This window comes from Eublepharis macularius, chromosome 2, assembly GCF_028583425.1.
Source record: "Eublepharis macularius isolate TG4126 chromosome 2, MPM_Emac_v1.0, whole genome shotgun sequence".
NCBI classification, from domain to species: domain Eukaryota; kingdom Metazoa; phylum Chordata; class Lepidosauria; order Squamata; family Eublepharidae; genus Eublepharis; species Eublepharis macularius.
Window position 1 is genome coordinate 82,743,422 of NC_072791.1, and position 21,109 is coordinate 82,764,530.

The window sequence follows — 21,109 nt, forward strand, 5'->3', positions numbered from 1 at the left end:
TACGTGAGAAGGCGCTATCTTCCACATTTTTTTCGCGACATTCTGCGGCGTTCCGGAAATGCTGTCAGTTGGGTCTGATCACCCCCCTGTTGCAGTGATTGTTCGTGGAGGCCTATGAAATGGGTACAAAAGTGTGTAGCCATTCAGACTGATGCCTTCATTCAGATTTGGCACTGGTTATGCTGTCATAGCTGATTGTGTAATATCATACTGCCTGTCTTACTCTTGATTAGGTGGTATCAACTTTTTTGCGGGGGGGGGGCTTGTGCATGTGGTTGTGAACAGGTAGTAAACAGCGTGAGATAAACAAGAGGGATTTTATGTCATTTTTAATACAATTCTGAAACGTTCTTTTTGCCATACTGTCATCACCTGTTGTTGGTGGTATATTTTTTGAGCAAAAATACTCATCACACGATTCTATAGAGCCTTTTTCTTTATTTTTCAAGGAGTTCTGTTATGACTCAGAAAATTCAAGCTTATTTTTCAGAATGGAGCTGCACGGTAACCATGTATCAATTTAATCTACAGCAGCAGGACTTGCTGCAGTACCTGAATATTAGTGATGCAGTTACTTTTTCTTTTTCAAAGTCTGCTTATCATTCCACCTCGGTTTGGCTATCAAAACACTCAGATATGAAACAGTAAGTGGAAAAGAGAAGGATATGCAATGGGGGAAGAGTGTATATGATGCTATCTACTCTGCTTTCATAGTGATTTTATCTGATGTTAAAAGGAGTAAGTTATCCTGAGTTAATGTCTGAGTTGTCTTTCTGTAGGAGCTCTATATACAGTGTTAACATTTTAAAAAATAAACCGGTATTGGTATTCTAGATCTCTTGCAATAGACAGCCGTTCCATGGAAACAAAAATAAGGGCCTAACTAGATGTGACAGCATGAGGACGCCACCACCGTTTTCAAGTCACCCAAAGTCACCTAAAAATACTGTGAGGGCCCAATCCTGATTGAGCCTACAGCAGGGAACTTGCACCTTTTAAAGTACTCAAACAGCTGTGGGATGGTGGAAGACAACAGCACCGTAGCCTGCTGCAATGTGGGCCCAGTCGGGATCAGGCCCTCACAGCATTTGTAAATGACTATAAAATGGCAGTGGCATCCTTGTGGTGGCCACAAGGATGCCATCATGTCCAGTTTGGCCCTAAGACATGGTCTTCCTCGTGTTCCCTACTACAATATGGTCCTGGTCTTAAAGTAATAGCTGGTCTGAAATGCCTCCTGCCATATCTAGGTTAACATAACAGTTTAAACCCACAGCATCCCTCATCCTGACCCTGTTCCAGTACCTGTGAGTGTGTCTCTGCGCAGTGCAGCCCCCTGCCCCCCCAACCTTGCCACTCACTCACTGTGCATGAATGAAATGCAAGCACAATTGAAGGGGAGTGTCACACATCATGGATTTTAAGAGTGGAAGGATGACACATGCTTTCAAAAGTGCTTTCCAAGCACTCAGATTCGGCAACTGTGCGACCAGATCTGATCCTATGTATTTCTGAAACTAGAGATAAGCTGGAACTACCTCCTGGACAAGTGAGTGTGTGTGGAGGATCTTGCAGATGTCTGAAAGAATAGCTGTGATCTCATTATTACCTAGTGCTAGAGAAAGTCATTTGACAGATCAGTAGGACTGGGGCAGGAAGTTTCCTGTGGTGGGAGGAAGTTCTGGTCATCTGGGTTATTCAGTAGTGGCTAACATGCTAAAGAGGGAGAATCAACAAGTTCTCTTGTCTGGAGAGAAATTTCAGTTGCCTCAGTTAAATGATGAATGTCTTGCATTGGAAACCTTGGAATTGTACATAATCTCAATATTTTTAGCATGCATGACAGAAGCTTGGGCGAAAATCTTATTTCAAAGAGTCTTTTGCTGATGTATGGTTTTGATCTGCGGGGGAGGGGAGGTGCTGGGACATTGCAGGTGTTGGATGCTGGAGTGAAGATTTTTAGCTTTTTTATATAATAAACTATTGTGCTATGCTTTTAATGCTGCCTTGGGCCTTTTGGAAACATCAGATACATATTATTAAATACATTTAAGTCTAGCATGATAAATGTCTATTAAGGGGGAAATTGCACTATTAGGACAGTCTGTCAAAGTTACCAATTTTAGTCAGCAGTTTGATGTCTTGATCAGACACAGGGTTTCTGTTAGAGGTGTCATGTCATAAAACCACTTGGAGTTAAACCATCGTTAAGCTCTTCCAAAGTTTTCTCACTAATGATCTTCATTCCTCTTAATGACTTACAACACTAGAGTTGTTGCAGGATGGGGAAATTACATTTAAAAATCATTATAACCTGTGCCCAAAATCACCCAGAAAAGCTCAAGCTGAGTATAAAAGAAGGGAAAGAAACTCTAGGAATCTTTCAGTATGTGCTTTGGTATATAAAGGAAGCATATGAAACCTTTGATCCTATCCAAGTTCCATCATTTCAGATGTTTACTAAATTATTGCACCATATAGACAGGTTAATGTGGATACAAAAATAACAATACAGCCTCTCTTTGAAATATCAATGCTGGAGCTTTTAGCTGGCAGAAAGCAATCTGTTTCTTGCGCTTGTGAAACGAATCATTTTGCCATGGGAGTATTGTTTCTGTTCCTTTAAAATCTCTCATGGAAGTCTCCTTGCAGCATCGTAGCAAATCATTTGGACAGAGTGAAGTTTTTCATCAGAACAAATGAAGAAGAGCAGGGATGTATTATTGCCTTTCTCTTCTCTCCTCCTCCCCTGCAAGCCTCTTAGGCTGTTGGAATCAGAGCTGAAACAAATCTGAGGGGAGATATTTTGATTTTGAAATGCACAACCAAAGCCTGCAACACGTTTTCAAAGTTGGCATCATGAAATTACAGTTTTTACCAAAATGTTTTGTGGGAATTGAATCGAGAGGTGTCAGATACAGATAATGTGTTGAACTCATGCCTTTCAAAAGAAACATTTTAGCAGTGATGCAGTACTAGACATAGTGAAAAATGAGGATTTCTGTGCCTTTTCTTGCTTTTTTCAGTAGACAGATCTCTAATACTAGGTCATGTAATTGAGAGTTAGACCTTCTCAATAATTGTGAGACCCTTATCTGAGCTTTTACTCTTTTCCTTAGTAGCCACCCCAGGAACTACTAGTAAACTGGATTCGATCATTTACTTGGGCAATTTATTTTGAAGAACAGGATATTAATATGTCATAAACTGAAGTGATTAAAATCCCAGTTACAAGCATGCAGAGGTAGTTAACCAAGCGGCTAGGTTTATTCTTAAACATGCACACAAGGCACAAAATCGCATTTAAAGAAATACAAAATGTTTTTGAATAATGTAGACAGGTATTTATGGCAGGGTGGATTTGATTTAAATCAAACTGATTTAAATCACGATTTAAATCAAGATTTAAATCACTAGTCAGTAAGGCTTGATTTAAATCATAGTTTTCTACATAAAGACTAATTCTTGCTGGTATAACTTTAAGATGCAAGTAGATGAAGATTTTTAGAATAACAACTTTTCATATTAGTTTTACAGTTGTATAAAATATTGATTTTAATACTATTAGAAACACATTATAGTTAATTTATTGTGAGATGAATTATCCCCAGTTTAGGTTAATCATTCATATTTGGACAACTTTTCTGTTGTACTTTATTGGAAGGAGAAAAATAATCATTACCTTAATAATAACAATTTAAATTTTTAAGTTTTATTTATTCAACTGAAACAATAACATTACAGCATATGTTATTTGCTTAAACAAACATCCATGTTTGTTAACTAATTTGGCTAAACAATATATATATATTTTAAGAAACTTAGACGGTCAGCCCAGCCTACACATGAAAAACTTAAATACTGTCCTCTGTAGCTCACTCGTCATCTTCATCTTCTTCTTTGTTCATAATCTGGAAAAGAAAAACAAGCTTTCCTGCTTTATCGGGTCCCAAACGATTTCTCAATTTAGAATGAATGAGTCCAAAGGAAGAGAATATTCTTTCAACGCCTGCAGAAGAAGCTACTGCTGTTAAAAGTGAAATCATTACTTGAACAGTCTCTAAATCCAAGTGCTTAAGTGACTTCCACCTGTTCACTGGTGTGACTTTCTTTAAAATATCTTCAGCAAACATATATTTCTTGAATGGTTCCCCCTTAGCTCTGAAGTTTATTATAGTTGGCATTACAGATGGATGATTGCTGGATACCCATGTCATAGCTAACTCCTCTTCCTCAGCACTTAAGTTTTGACCCTGGTACTGGATATTGACAATATTTGCCAAAAAATGAGCTGGAGACAGTGCTTGTCCCATTCGTTTTTTTAATGCTTGTAATTTAATTCTGTCCATGTGTAGTTCTGTTTTTAAGTGTTCACTCAGTTCCTTCCAAATTTCAACAGCATCAGCAATAAAACAGCTATTTTTCTGTATTTTGTTTAAAGCTTCAGAGATGGGTTTCAGGATGCTCAGCATATGTTCAACATTTCTCTTAAGCCCAATGTTGAGGATTTTGGCCGTGACAGTGCCATCTATTTTATCTCGATTTTGTTCACAAACTGTCATCAGAATAGGCCAGTTCTTGATATACTGCTCAAAACAGTCCACCACAGAGTTCCATCTAACATCTTGTGGAAGCATTAGCTTGGTTCCACCCATCCTTTTCAGAGCTGCTGCAGCAAAATGATTGTTACGGAAGTATTTAGCAATTTCAACAACATTAGTCTTTATTTCTGGAACACTTAAGTCTTTGGCTAAGAGGTGCAGCAGATGAGCACTGCAACCATATGTTATTAGCTTTGTATTCCCTTCCTGCTCTTCTAAATTTCTTCTCATCTTGGATACATTTGCAGCATTGTCTGTGACCAAACTGCATACTAGACATTTGAATTTTTGTTCATATGTTATTATAGCTTTTACTGCCACTTCTTGTAAGTATTCTGCTGTGTGTGCATTTCCTGACGTATCAATTGTTTGTGCAAGGAAGACTTTAACTTCTTCTTTTGTTATACAAGCACATACAACAGGATCATTGTGGACATTACTCCACCCATCAATACTTAGGTTAACAATTCTACCCTCCAGAGCTGTTGCACATTGCTCCATTTCTCTGTCATACACTTTATCCAGCAGTTTCCCTGCAACATCTGCTCTGCAGGGTGGACTGTATCCTGGTCTCAGTGACTGGACCATATTAATGAAATGTGGATTCTCAGTCAGACGGAAAGAAGAGTTCGTTGCATAAACAAACTGGGCAATTTTTTCATCAATTAACTCTTTTTCTAATCTGCTAGTTTTTATCACAAACTTATCTATGGTGGTTCCAGGAGGGAAGGGTTTTTTCTTTCTTTTAGGTGATATACTGTGGATGTCTGATGATGATGCAAATGAAGCACTATCCGGGATGGATAACTCTGAAACTGTAGAACAGGAGGATGGTGATCTTGAAGATGGATAGTTTCCAGAATCCTTAATGTTGACGATGAATTCCCCTAAACAAAAAAGTCAATGCTGTTATTTTATTGTTTGTACAATTTCTGCTTATTGTACAGCACTGCCCCAAAAGGAATATTTGCTTTTCTTCATAACTGTACCAAATGACAGTAACATGCAGTAATAATAAGAAATATAATTTTGCTCAAACATGACAGTTCAAGGCAGTCTTTAGAAATATGATTCAATAAAAATGTTTACCAACCTGAAGATCCTGCCTGTTCAAATGTGTTTCTTTGGTCATCTTCATCACAGCACTTCTCATGATGTTGCCTCATTCGGGCCACCAGGCCTTGCATTTCTTTGTTGCAGTGTTTGCATTTTGCACGCATGCCTGCCTTACCGATAGGTAAAGGAACTTCATTAAAGTATTCCCAAACTGGGTCTCTTTTATGGCCTGCTGCCATTATAGGTTTTTTCCTCCAAGGAAAGAATGTGATAAACCTCAGGTCATACACACAAAAGATCCAAAGACTTGTGCAGTATTGTGCTCAAAAAGTTTCACTTTCATTTTGTACTGCTTGCCCCTCCCTCCTCACACTTAGTTTCTTCTTGTGCAGATCTATTCCACTCCAAACAATCAGAAAAATATTGTTTCTATTCACTGAACTTCTTGAAACTTAGCACTGAAGGGGTTGATTCTGGCTTCATAGGTTTGTAGAACAATAGGATTAAGGTCTTTTTCTCAACTCTGTTCATGTTATAACATTTTTGCTGTGAAGAAGAGGCATGTGATCTCTGCTGAGCTGACACAAATTCAGTTTTGAGAACTGCAAAACCAAGCATCTGTGATAATATCTTGTAGGCAGAGAAACTGCCCAATAATCTTACAAAAACCTCTGGAAGAGCATGACATTGTGAATGGATTAATGGAATTTATTTACCAAAAAAATTAAACATATACAGCCTTATTCTACATAATTAAAAACTAATCTTTATTTCATGATGGAATAACCTTTGGATGGTAATATATTTTCCTCAAAAAGCATTTTATTTAAAAAAATCCAATTTAAATTAAAAAAATCCGATTTAAATTAAAAAAAATCCAATTTAAATAAAAAAAATCCAATTTAAATTAAAAAAATTGGTTTTTTTTGTTTTTTTTTTAAAAATCATTGATTTTTATCCACCCTGATTTATGGCTAGCCTTTATGGGGGAGGAAGGTCATCCTCTCCCTAACATGGAGTAGTTTTCAGAATTAAGATCTTGCCTCCTCTTAGGAGATCAAGCCATATTCAGATGAACTTGATTAGCAGGAAGAGAGGATTTATTTGGGATTAATCATTTGGGATAATTTGCTAGTATCTGTACTTGTCGGACTCAATCCATGAAGAAGAGATAGTGTCTGCATGCCAGACAGGCTGTTGTTAGTAGGGCATTGAGATCCATGTAAGCACAGACTTAACAGAGGATTAGATTTCATTCTGAGTACTTAATACTGTATATTCCTGATTGTACGTAGCATGATGATGGTGATAGCAAATAAGATTGTCTTGTGTTTTTCTTCTGATTAAGCATACTTTCCACCTATTTTCCAGATAACAGGGTTTTTCCTGTCAGGATGAGTGTGTGGTTGAGCCTCCAAGAAGTTTCAAAGTACAACCATTCAAGTTTGCTTCTTTGGCCTTATGGTTCTATGAAGACATTGCCCAAATCAGTGGTTTAATTAACTGTGGTTAGTGGGATTATCCAAATGTAGGCCATTCCATTGCTTATGAATAGCTGGGTTCTGTCAAACCAGTATCTGGTTTATTAACTGCCGTCCTATAGTTTCATATGATTTATGAATGTAGATATCCTGACTTGTTCCCCAGCAATGCCCTCCAAGGCTATAGAAAGGCGGCAATGAAAGTAGCATTTGTCCAGGAAAATCCAGATTTGAGTTCTCATCTGTGAGCTGAATTATGGTTTCAGAAAGTTCAAAAGATTTGGGACTGAGTTTATAATGATTATCATAGCTATTTAGGCACAAGATATAGCAGATGTTGAAGTCAACACATGAGACAAAAAGATGTGTTTACAATTTGAGAAGAACCATTCTTAGGAAAGTTGCATAAGGTTACTTCAAAAAGCTACTGTTTTCCAGAGCTGATTAAAAATTACTTTGTGGAATCAGACAGTAATGCAACTTTATGCAATGGTTGTACAGATTCACAGTATGTGATTTTGTGTTAACTGCACTAGTGGTAGGGATCCCAGGTCTCCCAGTGGGGTGGCATCATCTGCTCCCACCCTCTGCCACTCACCTGGCTGGCAGGAGGAAAATGTGGAGGAATAGGCCTCCTGGGCACACTCCCAGGGTGGCGTGACAATGTCACTCCTGGGAGTGACATCATCATGCCACCGAGAGAGCGCTCCCACACTTTGCAGTGGATCAGATTGTCCTGCGTCAAAGTGTGCGTGTGCTCCTGCACCTGTACGATAGTGTCACTCTCAGGAGTGCTGTCATCGCACGGGCATGGGAGTGTGCCTGCTATGTGCTCTCATGCGGGGAGCAGTCTCCAAACAGCACGAAGGTGAGTGCGGGGTCCTCCCATCCCACCAAGAGGGTAAGGGGACCTGGCATCCCTAACTAGTGGGTAGGGGAGCAAGTGGCAGAAGAGTGAAAGAGAACTCCAGGTTATTTTCAGCAAGATAATCTGCATCTTTTTTTTTAAGGAGAAACCCTCATATTTAAGTACTCGAAAAAGAGACTGTAGCAATCACAAAAGCTATCCAAGATTGCCTGTTCATCTTTTAGAGCATGTTTATCCAGAGAGGCCACCAGAGAGCACTTTATTTCTCTACCCTGTAATTTACAGTGAGACTGGATCCCCCACAGTGGAGAAGTCAGATAGATGCTTGGCTTTTTAAAAAAACTGCTCTTACACAAAATAGAAGGAACTAGAAATCTGTACACTTTCAATAATTAACAGGGAAAGTAGCTGTTAAGTACCAAAGTTAACTGCCTTGGTCAAATGAAATATTCATAGAGGAAATTCTCCAGGGTAGGAGAGATTTAGCCCTGATAAAACAAAAAGTTTGCCACAAAGAAGGTATTTCTTTGTGGATGAAGTAGTATCGTAGATTATGTTAGACCCCATCCAGGAGACCTTTGGAAAAGTTTTCCAAATCCTCTATCCTGTCATATCAGGAAGAGATGGGTAAGTGATTCCTGCAACTAAATATGTGCATTAACAAAAAAAAATGAAAACACATGTGAAGAATGCCACACAACACTTCTAAATCTGTCTAGTGATGTTAAAAGAATAATACTGGGGCAAGAATGACACCAATTGTGCGCTGTTTGTTTAGGGAATTGGAATAAAGCAATTGAAAGTGAACTTAATGTTAAAGCTTTAGGTGTTCTCTACCCTTGCTTTTAACTTGAGAACACCTTCCCTTTTTGTGTGTGTGACCAATATATTGGTTTTCACTGCCATCAAAGGCTTTTGTCTTAGACCTCCTTACTTTATATGGTAATATAGGAAGGTTTGTTACATATGGTAGTTTGACAGAACTGTCAGCTTGTGAGGGTAATTGTGAAGTAAAAAAGGAATGTTTTTAAAACAACTAATTTATTTTAAAAATAACAAATTTATAAGAACATAATTGTGATGGTTGCAGAATGGTTCTTAAGTTTGATGATTTCAGAAATAATATCTTAAAGTTATTTTCACGCTCAATCACACAGACTAACTTTCCATTCGGATCTTTACTTACAGAATAAACTTACTTCTCTTCCATATAGACATAGATTTACTCAGGCTTTTCCACAGAGCTTGCCTGACCCAGATAGAATAATCAATCTCTCTCTCTCTCTCTCTCTCTCTCTCTCTCACTCACTCACTCACTCACCCACCCTCCCACACCCACAGATATACGCAGTCTAACCCAGGCATGCACACAATTTGCCTGACTTAAGCTGTTTCCATACGTTCTTAAAGGGACAGTCTCCTCACCGAATGCTGGCACCTTTTCCCCTTGACTCCAGACGTCTCCGTTTTAAAAACAGTTGCATGCTGTTTAGCTTCTGTTTTTTTAAGCACCTTTTCTGGGACCGCTGAACCATTTTGAAAACAGAGATGTCAGGAGTCAAGGGGGAAAGCTGCCAATGTTCAGTGAATGAGCTGTCCCTTTAAGGATGAATGGAAATGGCCTTAGACAAAATTAGGCTCTCAGGCTTCCACACAGTTTGCCTGATTTAGCCAGAATCCTTTTTCTGAGAGATACCCAAAGACTGACTTAACCAGAATCTCTTAGAACTCCACAAAAAGAGAGACCCTCTCAGGCTTCCATGCAGTTTAACTGAGGGCCAAGCTACGTGACAAATGACACTTGAATGGCAAGTGGATTGAGTGGAGGGCAAGTGAACAGGGAGAAATACACTTGCTGTTCAAGTGTCATTCGTCACTTGTAGCTTGGCCCTGACTTAGCCAGAATAAAACCTCTTTCAGGTTTCTACACAGTTTATCTGATTTGGTCAGAACACCCTCTCTCTGAGATATACCAAGACTGACTGAAAACTTTTCCCCTAGCACTGACTAAAAACTGTAGTTCACTCCACCTCCTAGGGTGCAGCTACTGTCCAATCAGTTCTCACATCACTCACCCATCCAGCCCCTTCTTTCCTCCGAGGCCTGCAGTTAAACTTCCAATAATAATCCCTACAACCCCACATTAGCAAGCAGAATTAAAATCCAAATTAAATACATTATATGCAAAACATTATACCGGGCCTCCAAAGATGACTGGAATGGTTGCGTAGGTTCATAGGGGAGCAGGTAGTCCTTCAGAAGTGCTGACCCAAGCCATATATAGGGTTTTAAAGTTCAGTACCAGCCCCTTGAATTGGACCTGAAAGCAAACTGGGAACCAATGTGATATGGTCCTTAATAACTCACCCCAGTCAGCATTCTGGCTACTTAGAGATGGACACGAACTGGGAAAATTCTGAACCGTGAAGTTCGTGGTTTGTTGCGTTTCATGAACCATGAACTTTCATAAACTCGCCCTGGTTCGTGAACCGGTTTATTTGGTTAGTGAAAATGTCTGGGTCAGCAGAAGGTCTGCAGAGAGCCCCATTGCTTAGGAAACTAATTGATCAGTGCCAGGCTGTCTGCAGTGACAAACCGAAATACAAACCAAACAAACTGGGCTAAAATTTGTCACGGTTTGTGAGAAATAAGCTCACATGAACCGCTGGTTTGTGAACCATGGACCGGCTCGGTTTGTGACGAATTTTGGTTTGTATTTCAGTTCATGCCTGCCTCTACATTCTATACCAACTTTAGCTTTGGAACAGTTTCCAAGGGCATCCCCACATAAAGCACATGACAGTAATCTGATCTAGATGTTACCAGGGCATGCACAACAGTGGCAAGATCTTTCTTGTCCAGGAATGGCCATATTCTGTCTAACTAGCAAAGACTACTGAAAGGTGCCCTTGGCCACCATTGCCTCCTGTTTATCCAACAAGAGGTTTAGGTTCAGAAGCACCCCCAAGCTACAAACCTGCTCCTTTAGGGAGAGTGCAACTACATCCAGAATAAGAGGCATCCTGATTCTTGGGTCAGACCTGCCTTTCTCTAGTAGTAACTCCATTTTATTGAGATTAAGTTGGTTGGCTTTCATTCATTCCAAAACTGCCTCCAGGCAGTTCACAGTTTCCATAGTCTTCCTGGGAAGACTCATCATATCAGCTTACTACTGCTGTCTGAGTAGTTCACTAGCAAGCCAATACCAGGATGAAATTCACTTATTCTACATCTACACTGAGAACTTGTACATGTATGATGATTAGGGTTGCTGGTCCCCTGGTGAGGATGGAGGATTGCCCACTCCCAGCTTCTGCCCCTGCCACCACTCCTCTGGCCAGCCAGGGGGAAAGGCGCAGGAACAGCTCTCCTGGGATGTGCTCCCAGTGCAGCACTATGACTTCACTTCCAGGAGTGATGTCATCTCACAGGCTGTGGGAGTGCTCCCATGTTTCATGCTGGGCCAATCTGGGCCCCAAACAGACTGATTCTTAAAGAACTGGTTTGGCACAAAGCATGGGAGCATTCCCACGGCCTGTGTTGATGATGTCACTGCTGGAAGTGATGCCATCACATTGGTGCTGGGAGCACATGCAAGCTTTATTAGACATGTGAAGACTTTCTTAAGATAAGTGTGTAGTCCCCCTCTCCCACAGGGAGGGTAAAGGGACATGGCAACTCTAATGATGATAACATACGCTTGCTGCTGTATTGCTTTGAAACGGACAAGTGTGCCTATTAGAGCCAAGGTATTTTGCATTAGCCCTACCCCTCCTGCATGGAGTTCAACATGACTTGCAGAGTTCTCTGCTCTTCCAATTTATCCACATACAAGCCCTGTGAGGTAAGTTAGTCAGGGTTGCCCAGTGAGCATTTATGTCTGAAAAGGGATGAACCGTACTACAGTATGTCGCTTCTCTTTCTTTGGAAGACTATGGAAGAATATTGATCGGTGCCCCACTAGGCCTAGTGCTCTCTTCTTCTCTTGATCCCACAAACTCCTTTCTCCTATTCTACAGGCTGTTATAGGAGGTAGTAGGCATTTAATGACTGGCAGATCTTCAGTAGGTTGTTGTGGAGAAATTATCATCTATGGGCAGATGAAAAGCCACTTTGCATAATCATAGTGATATAAAAGAAAAAAATTAAACAATGGTTTTTTTTAAAAATCTGGCATTTGGACAAATGAGCAGCAGTGTTCAGTGTTTCACATGCATTTACATCCGGGGTTGGTACCTGTGGGTACCATCTGCATATTTTGGGATTTCTGTCCATGGGACATATTAGGCAGTCTTTTACTTGTTAAACATGCCTCCTTTTTTTCTATAGTCAAAAATTTTAAAGAAGATAAATTTGAAGGGCATTTCACATTATGGATTCTGGTCGCATAATTACATCTAATAGACTAGTCAATGTAGGGGGAAAATAGTGATGGTTCTAATGTTTCCAACAGTACTTTCAGATTTTATGAAATAAGGCAATCTAATTAGATTCACAGGTCTTCTTGGAAGAGTTATTGCTGCTAATATTTTCTCTAAAGGACTGTCTATTCTAACATTACCAAATCCTGCTTAATTATGATTCTGAATTGGTTTATGATTATAAGGGGAGATAGGGGAAATATAGAGGTTCAGTGATTTGTGTGAGGCATAACCTTATATTTGGGTTAAGGCTGAATTTGTGTGTGAAAAACAGGCCGTTTTAAATGGACTTGTACCAGGTTTCTCAATCAATTAGGGGGAATGCAACTGCTGACAAAAGTTCATAAGAAATGCAATCAGCATTCAGGCTTACTGTGATCAAACTGTGTTGTTTGCATGCAAATCACACCCATCATCTGATTTGTGTCACTGTTTGGTTCAGATCAATCAACATACCAATCAGCTTTGTACCTGCACAGTTTACAGAATTCACCCTAGCAGCAGTCCATGTAGCTGCTTCTGCAGGCCTTCATATACTGCAGGGTCATCATGATGAGTCGGTATGTTAAGTTTGTAGCAGCCTGCAGCCAATATGAGGACTATCTTGTCATGGCACAGGATGAGAGTCATGTGGTTGGCTAAGGATTGCTAGGTCTTCCCTAGAAAAGTTTGTGCCATTCCTATGAGGCAATGTGTAAATGTGCATGTGCCAATTATTCTAGGACTGGACCATTTGTTGCCTTTGCCATTAAAAACCATTGAGTCAGACAGCCATAGGGGACAGAGGGAGACAGTTCATAAACAAAGTGGCAAACAGCAGAACAAGGGGAAGCCAGAGAAAAGCAGTATGAGACAGTAGGGTTGTTACAGGGGTGGATTTTCTTTTTCCAAAATTTTCTTTTTTAGATATATCAATTAGTTCCTCTTGTTTTCTTTTCCTTTTTCAAAAGAGTAATTCTCTTTGATTTCTCATTAATTTATGTTTGAAGTATTTTATGATTTTACTATGTGATGGTGTAGTTTGATATCCTCTTAGGGTTGCCACGTCCAGGTTGGGAAATTCCTGGAGATTTGGGGGGTGGAGCTTGAAGATGGTGGGGTTTGAGGAGGGGCCTCATTGGGGTATAATTCCATAGAGTTCACCCTTCAAACCAACCATTTTCTCCAGGAGAACTGATCTCTGTTGTCTGGAGATCAGTTGTAATTCCAGGAGATCTCCAGCTATCACCTGGAGGCTGGCAAGCCTATATCCTCTTGGTGTTCTGAAATTAGGCTCCTGTTTAATAATAACTGTGCTTATATATTGCTATTCCAGACAGATTAGTGCCCTACTCAGAATGGTTAACAAGGTCCGTGTTATTATTATCCCTATAACACAGTAGGGGAGCTGTGGCTGAGAGGACCCAAGGCCACTTGCTGAGCTTATGGCAGTAGTGGGATTCAAAGTAGCAGAGTGCTTATTTGCAGTGCAACCCTTTAACCACTATGCTGCAGCAGCTTCAGCATTGTTCTCCCCAATTCTGTTTTCTTGCATGTCTTTGCCAAGTGGCTAGTGGTGTTGGCTAATTGATCATTTGCCTCAGGAGAACTTAGAATGGCTAGCATAATAGGATGCTCCTGGATATATAAGCTTCCTGGGTCTCGATGAGCTGGAGGGAAGACAGGCTCCCATCTGACAGCATAGCTCTTCCACCCACTATAATTAGTAGGATAAAAGCATAAAGAGCAAAAGTTTAATTGGATCAGCCGTTAGAAGAAAGTTTATACTGCAGCTGCTTTAAATGGTTTCCCGCCCCAGACATGTCTGGTTTCTGAATCATTGAAAAAACTACAGATGCCAAAAATATCAATCCATAGGAACTGGTTAGATTTAAGGTTTCTGTCATGTTGAATTCTTTCCATTGAGATGCCCCTTGGGGCTTATCAAACAAATTGGTTGAAGGTCTCGATTTGGTATTAGAAAAACTGCATCTGCTCAACTGGTTGTTGAAGCACTGGCATGCTGATCCTGGCAATTCGGGTTCAAGATAAGCCTGACATGAACTGACTCTTTTCTTTCTCCTTTGAGAAGAGATTTTGGATGAAGACCATGTGCCAGGGCCTGAGCTGATCTGTTCCTGCATATTCTGGAATCAGAAGCCTTTAAAAGTTAGACATAATTTAGAAGCACTGTGCTCAAAGTGGGAGAGATGGTTTCATTTCAGGCTGAGCCAGACTGTGTTCCATTCACCATCTTTGCATATATAATTACTATATAAACAGTTTGCTTGAATTATGTTTCCCCACTTAGAAATCATTTATGTTGACATTCTTTTTGTGTACCTGTGAGCATCTCCTCATTGTGGGGGCAGGACAAACCTAGCAGAATCTGTTACGATGTTGTAGCCATGCCCACGGGAGAGCTGTTGTGGTGCTGAGAGAAGCAGTAAAATGATAGAAAGCAAGGGAGTTGCTGCTTCCTTCAACACATCAAACCCTCCAAAGTAGTCTCCAACGTGCCTGTGCAGGCCCAGTTTCATAAACACCTCTGGCCTGGGTGAACCTATTCTCATTTTGTCCTGCTCAGAGACAGCCCCAACAGCTGAAGGTCCAGTTCCAGGCAAGCATGTGCATGAAATGTTTTCTTAATGACTATTCCAAATACCGGTGGGACCCTGAGCTCTCGTCCTAGACAAAATTTAAAGTGGAACTGCTGCAGCCGCTTTAGGTTCGCACATTGCTTTGGAAGGCTTTAGATTGAGGTCATGAGGTGGTAACAATTGTCTAGCTTAATATGAACCAAGAGAATATTTATTCTCTTGCCTCAATCTTTATACATTTATTAATGAATAGATAGATGCTCACTCTATGTCTGAGGAACACAAAGACTTCAGGTGCAATACTGTATTGCAATGAATACTTCATAAGTTAAATAAACAAAAGGTAAACAAAATATCCTTGTATTTACATGGTTGATTGGCCTTTTTTATTAGACCCTTTTAAAGAAATATTCTACATTATTACATCTAACCACTAGATAAATCTAACCTTTGTCTCATTTAGCTTCTCTCCGAGCCAGTGACTACCTGTGAGTCACCATGACAACCAAACAGCCTCCCCCTTTGATGAAGAAGCACAGCCAGACGGACCTTGTGAGCCGTTTGAAGACAAGGAAGATCCTAGGGGTTGGGGGGGAGGACGATGATGGAGAAGTTCATAGATCAAAGGTAAGAACTGCTTCTGTCATTGGACTGTTTTACAGAGCTTGGCATTAAGAGAACATGCTTGGGGCTACAGTTCTAGTTACTGCCCAGTAATATGAACTTTATACAGGTACTTTGGCCACTAGAGGTTGGGATGCTTCTAACACAGGTGGCTGGTTTAGAGGTTTTGAGGCTCAGTTCCAAATTAAGGCAGCATACACCATATGCCATACAGTGTGTGGCATGCAGCCAGCAAGAACTATGACTATGCCAAAAGTTCCTATAGGATATCATAACTTGGTTTGGAAACAGCCATAATACCTGAGGCTGTTTCCCCTGTAGAGAGCCAGTTTGGTGTAGTGGTAAGAGCACAGAACTCTAAACTGGAGAATCACATTTGTTTCCCCGCTCCTCCACTTAAAGCCAGCTGGGTGACCCTGGGTCAGTCACAGTGCCCCACCCACCTCACAGGGTGATTGTTGTGGGGATAATAATGACATACTTTGTTAACCATTCTGAGTGGGTGTTGCTAAGTTGCTCTGAAGGGTGGTATATAAATCAAATGTTGTTGTTGTTATTCCTCTGTTTCTAGGGGTGAGGCACAAGGCTGAATCTTGCCCAGGCCCCCTGCCAACTCTCTTGTCTCATGCAGGGCTCAGGCAGGCCAGGCCCAGTTCAAACCTATTCAATGTATCATCAGTGATCTACAGCCCATCCTGGAAAATGATGGCTCTCTTTCACAAGCCCTGGGTGAAAGAGCTCTCCTTGCCTACAGATAGCCCCCCAACCTTAAACATCTTTTCACTAACAGCCATGAACCAGCTAACAGAATCACCAACACAGGTATCAGACCCTGCAACAGATCCAGATGCCAACTCTGCCCACACATCTACCCAGAAAATACAATTACAGGACACAATGGTGTCAACTACACTAACTCTGACTCTTACAACTGCTCATCTTCCAATGTGATATATGCCCTCATGTGCCAACAATGTCTATCTGCTTTGTACATAGGACAAACCAGCCAACCTCTGCACAAAAGAATAAATGGACACAAATCTGACATTAAAAATGGCAATATCCAGAAACCAGTAGGAGAACAATCTACCAGGACATTCCATCAAGGACTTAAAAGTCACCATAGTTCAACAAAAACATTTCAAAATCAGAATCCAATGGGAAGCTGCTGAATTGGAATTCATATGTAAATTTGACTCAGATTTGGATTGAATAGAGATTCTGGATGGTTATCTCATTACCAGAAGTAACTGCCTTTCAGGCATTCCATTCAGATTGGGGTCACATCCAGCCCGGATTGTGCATTCTACCTCTTTCATGACTTTTTGTAACTGATTTATATTTACATGACTCTCACTTCCTGCACCCTCTCCCCCCTCCCCTCACCACCCATATATCTCTGGCCAGTTTCTTCATACCCACCATGCATCTGATGGAGAGAGCTGTGGCTCTTGAAAGCTTATGCTACGAAAAAGTTGGTTAGTTTTAAAGGTGCTACTGGACTCTTTACTATTTTGCAACTACAGACTAACATGGCTAACTCCTCTGGATCATGGAAGAATGAAGATTCAAGGTCCTAGTCTGAAACTCTAACCACTGCACCACAGCAGCAAGCAGGCAGGCCTAGGTGACTCTCTCAAGTCAAGTGGTAGCAAGTTGCCCGCTGATGGGCCTGACACCAATGAGTCCTCCTTCAAAGTCCAAAATAGCTCCAGAAAGAGCCCTTTCTTCTCCCCTTGCCCTTTACTGATAGAAACCAAACCTGGAATGCTGGCAAAACTTTTGTGATAGCCTAGTATCGGCCACTGAGATCATCTGTTTCTTAAAGCTACAAGTGCTTGTTATATTAGTTGGGTGATTTTTAACCTCTAAGTGAATTCTACTCTCCCCACTTAGATTTCATGTTTTTCTGTAAACCTGGGCATTTTTCAGTTTGTAGAAAGATCTGTCTTGTTTGTTCACGGCTTTAATCTCTGTCTTTAAGTATCTTCAGATTTGTTCAGGTTGAGAATTTGGTATATTCATATTTCATTTGTGTAGGAAGGAAGTTCTCCCCCCTCCCCTTTTCCTCGCAACTACCCTATGAGGTCGGTTAAACTGAGTGTGTGTGACTGACCCAAGGTCAGATAGTGAGTATCATGGCTAAGTTAGGATTTGAACTCTGGTCTTCCCAGTCTTAGACCAACACCCTAACTACTACACTGCTCACATACTAAATAATCAGTATGACTCTGTACATGAATTTCAGAATCCAGAATCCTGGTTTGAGAATATAGGAGCATTTGTTTGGTTGAAGTGTGGTCCAGGATAGCAGAATCGCCTCACCCTTCCATATTTGGAGAAACTGCTTTTTCGCCCCACAAACACACACAATGGACTCTCAGACACAAACAAGAATGGCTAAAGACAAAAGTAATCTCATCTCCTCCATTTCTTTTTCTCTAAAGTAGGTCCTAGGATACCAAAATCAACTTAACTCCCATCCTTTGGGCCACAGGTATTTTCTCACCCCCACCCCATCCTGGCGACACACTGTGTATATATATGTGTGTGTATTTTAATCTTTGCATGTTTTATAATTTATAGTTTTAAACTGTATGAACTATCTGATGTAAATTTAAACTTGAGTGCAAATTGTGATCCATCCTGAGCCTGCTGGCATGGGGAGAGCAGAATATAAATCTAATAAATTAAATTAAATTAACTTCCAATATTTTGGCAACATGAGTTCACACCGCCACCACTCCCAAACACACTGTGCTAAATATAAAATAGAGATGGAAATATTTCTTTATTTAAAGAGATCCTAAGTATTAGAATGTCCTGACCTGGATAGCCCAGGAGAACCTGATCTTGTCAGATATCAGAGCAGGGTCAGCCTTGGGTAGTAATTAAATGGGAGACCTCCAACAAAGACCAGGTTTGCTGAGCCAAACAATGGCAAACCAGCTCTGTTAGTCTCTTGCCATGAAAACCCTGCCAGGGGTCTCCATAAGTCAGCTATGACTTGAGGGCACTCTCCACCACCAGGTATTAGAATAACCTTGCCACCTTTGAGGAACCAGTTTCTCTCCTCCTATCCAAAATTAAAGATAAAATGGAAATGAACTATTTATTTGTGTAAGACAGAGCCCACCAGGACACAGTAATATTGTGATTATTACTACCCCATATGGTTTGCATTTACAAAGGCAAACCATAATTCTCTTGATCTTTTACTTACATCAAAGTTAGTATTGCAGGCTTTAGGAAATATATTCCAACCAATGAGGCCTTCTAACTGTTAGACAGTCTACCAGTTCTGTTAATCTTTCCCTACGCTTCCTCCAGGCTCTGTCTGTCTCTTTTTACTATCCCCAGTATTTTCCGTGTTATTCACTGAAGGTCCTTTTATCTTTACAAAAACAAACAAAACCAGCCCTGTGCCTCCTAAGAACTTGCTAAGTTGGAAATCCTGGAAGGGGCTTGAGTTCTGCTGCCCCCCTGAAGTTTATGCCTCTAATCAGTTTGGTGTAGTGGTTAACAGCGTGGGACTCTAATCTGGAGAACCCGGGTTTCATTCCCCACTCCTCCACTTGAAGCCAGCTGGGTGACCTTGGGCTAGTCACAGTTCTCTCGAGCTCTCTCAGCCTCACCCACCTCACAGGGTGTTTTGTTGTGGGGATAATAATGGCATACTTTGTAAACTGCTCTGAGTGGCCATTAAGTTGTCCTGAAGGGTGGTATATAAATCGAATGTTGTTGTTGTTAATAATAATAATAATCCCCCAACTGGTGGCAGAGGATAACCTTGCTACCTAACCAGAAGGTGCTTCCTGCTGCTCAGCTGGCTTGTGAGGTAAAAATGTCAGGAAAGAGTGGGGAGGACATTGGCAGTGCCCTGACTCACTTATGTCATTTCTCATGCACCCAGAAACAACATCAGCACATCACCAGGAAATATCGAGGATGATCTGGTGTTTGGGCAAAAAAGTTTTGCCCTAATTCCAGAGCATCTGCAGCATTTCCCCGGCAATGTGCTGATATCTTTTCCAGCCGCAGAGGAAGTAACGTTAGCATGATTCAGGCAATGTAATAATGCCGCTGATGAGCCCCCTGTGACCTGGTAAGTCCCCTCTCAGTTTCCGGGGGAACCTAGCAATCCTAGGTTTTGTGAAAGAATGAAAATTACCTAATTGAACAGCTGTTTTTAATGGGTGAAGGGAACTGAATTTATTTATTATCCTTAATATGCTGATTAGTTTAATCTTGAGAATATAGAAGTCATGTTTGGAATTCATGTTCAATGCAGGGAATCAGTAAACTTGGCAATTGAGCAAAGGCTTCTTGTTGATTAAGAAATGCCAGAGAGATTAGGGTGAGTGTGAAGGAAAAAATGAAGGGATAAGGTGATCAAGTTGGAACTTCATTGAAACTTACCTTAAGGAAATGTCAGACCTGCAGGGTAAGATTTTCAGGTTTTGCCAGATACAAAAGGATCTGTGTGGGAAAACTGAACTGCTCTAATGCATCACCAAAAAGTTCTGGGCTGACCAAAGCCTAATGCTGAACACAGAACTAATGAATAGATAGATAAAGGCATCAAAAGGAAATTAATGACAGTACCTTGACACTTTTAAGGCTGGGAAAAAGTATAAACAAGAGTAGAGGGGATGGTGACAGTGTGTTGCAGAGGAGACTCAAAACATTCGAACTGCAAATTTATTTCTATCTTGCTCAGTATTTAGGTCACTCTAATTTATTATCCTGCTCGAACTCCACCTGCTTTCCAGTCTTTGCACCAGCTCCCCCACCTCCTCACACACACAACTGTTGTGTATCTGAATTAATTACAAAATCAAGCAAGTGAGATGATAGATTCACGGCTGTGGGAGGAATTACTAGGCCTGTGGGGGTGGCTGGTTGAAGCTGCTGTTCTCACCTCGTTAGAGACATGTCTTCATAAATGTAGAAATACCCATAAGTCTGTAAACTTTTTCAGTTCCCGCTAAGAACAGACAACCTTGATTCATGTATAAGTTGCACATTGTCTTCTTTAATGATGTGGCCGTGTGCTATCTCTTTCTTTATTGTACTGTGTCCCCTAATATGTCAGTCCTCTTTGGGTCTGTTCAAAGGTCTGGAATTTCCTAAATCAGTTTGGAGGGCGGGGGGGACAGTTTGTGGCAGCAGCTTAACACATTCCCTTGAGTTCTTTGGAATTCTGTGTGTTGGGGTATACGGCTTGTATTATCACATACAGGACATCTAGAGTACAAACTTAAACTGATTTAATAATCATTCTGTTTGCCCTGGGAAACGTTATTCTGTGAGTGATACCATCCTAATAACTAGATTTACTTCAGTATGGATAGTGTGGGAAAGGGAAACCATATGTGCTTCCCTGAGTTCAGTGAGGAAGGCAGGGGCAAAGATGTACTGAATAGTGTGTACAAGCATGCTAGACATTCCTTGTGTTTGGTTCTATTGGATTAACCTC

The 21,109-nt window shown here is 40.7% G+C and overlaps 1 protein-coding gene across 1 annotated transcript in view; it reads left to right on the plus strand.

The window, feature by feature from the left end:
• Window positions 1–21,109, plus strand: part of TP53I11 (tumor protein p53 inducible protein 11) — a 93,010-nt gene that overhangs the window by 51,082 nt on the left and 20,819 nt on the right. The window contains exon 2 of the mRNA XM_054972121.1: window positions 15,470–15,633. Coding sequence (XP_054828096.1) covers window positions 15,505–15,633 — 129 coding nt within the window. The 5' untranslated portion in view covers window positions 15,470–15,504. The remainder of the gene's footprint in view (window positions 1–15,469; window positions 15,634–21,109) is intronic.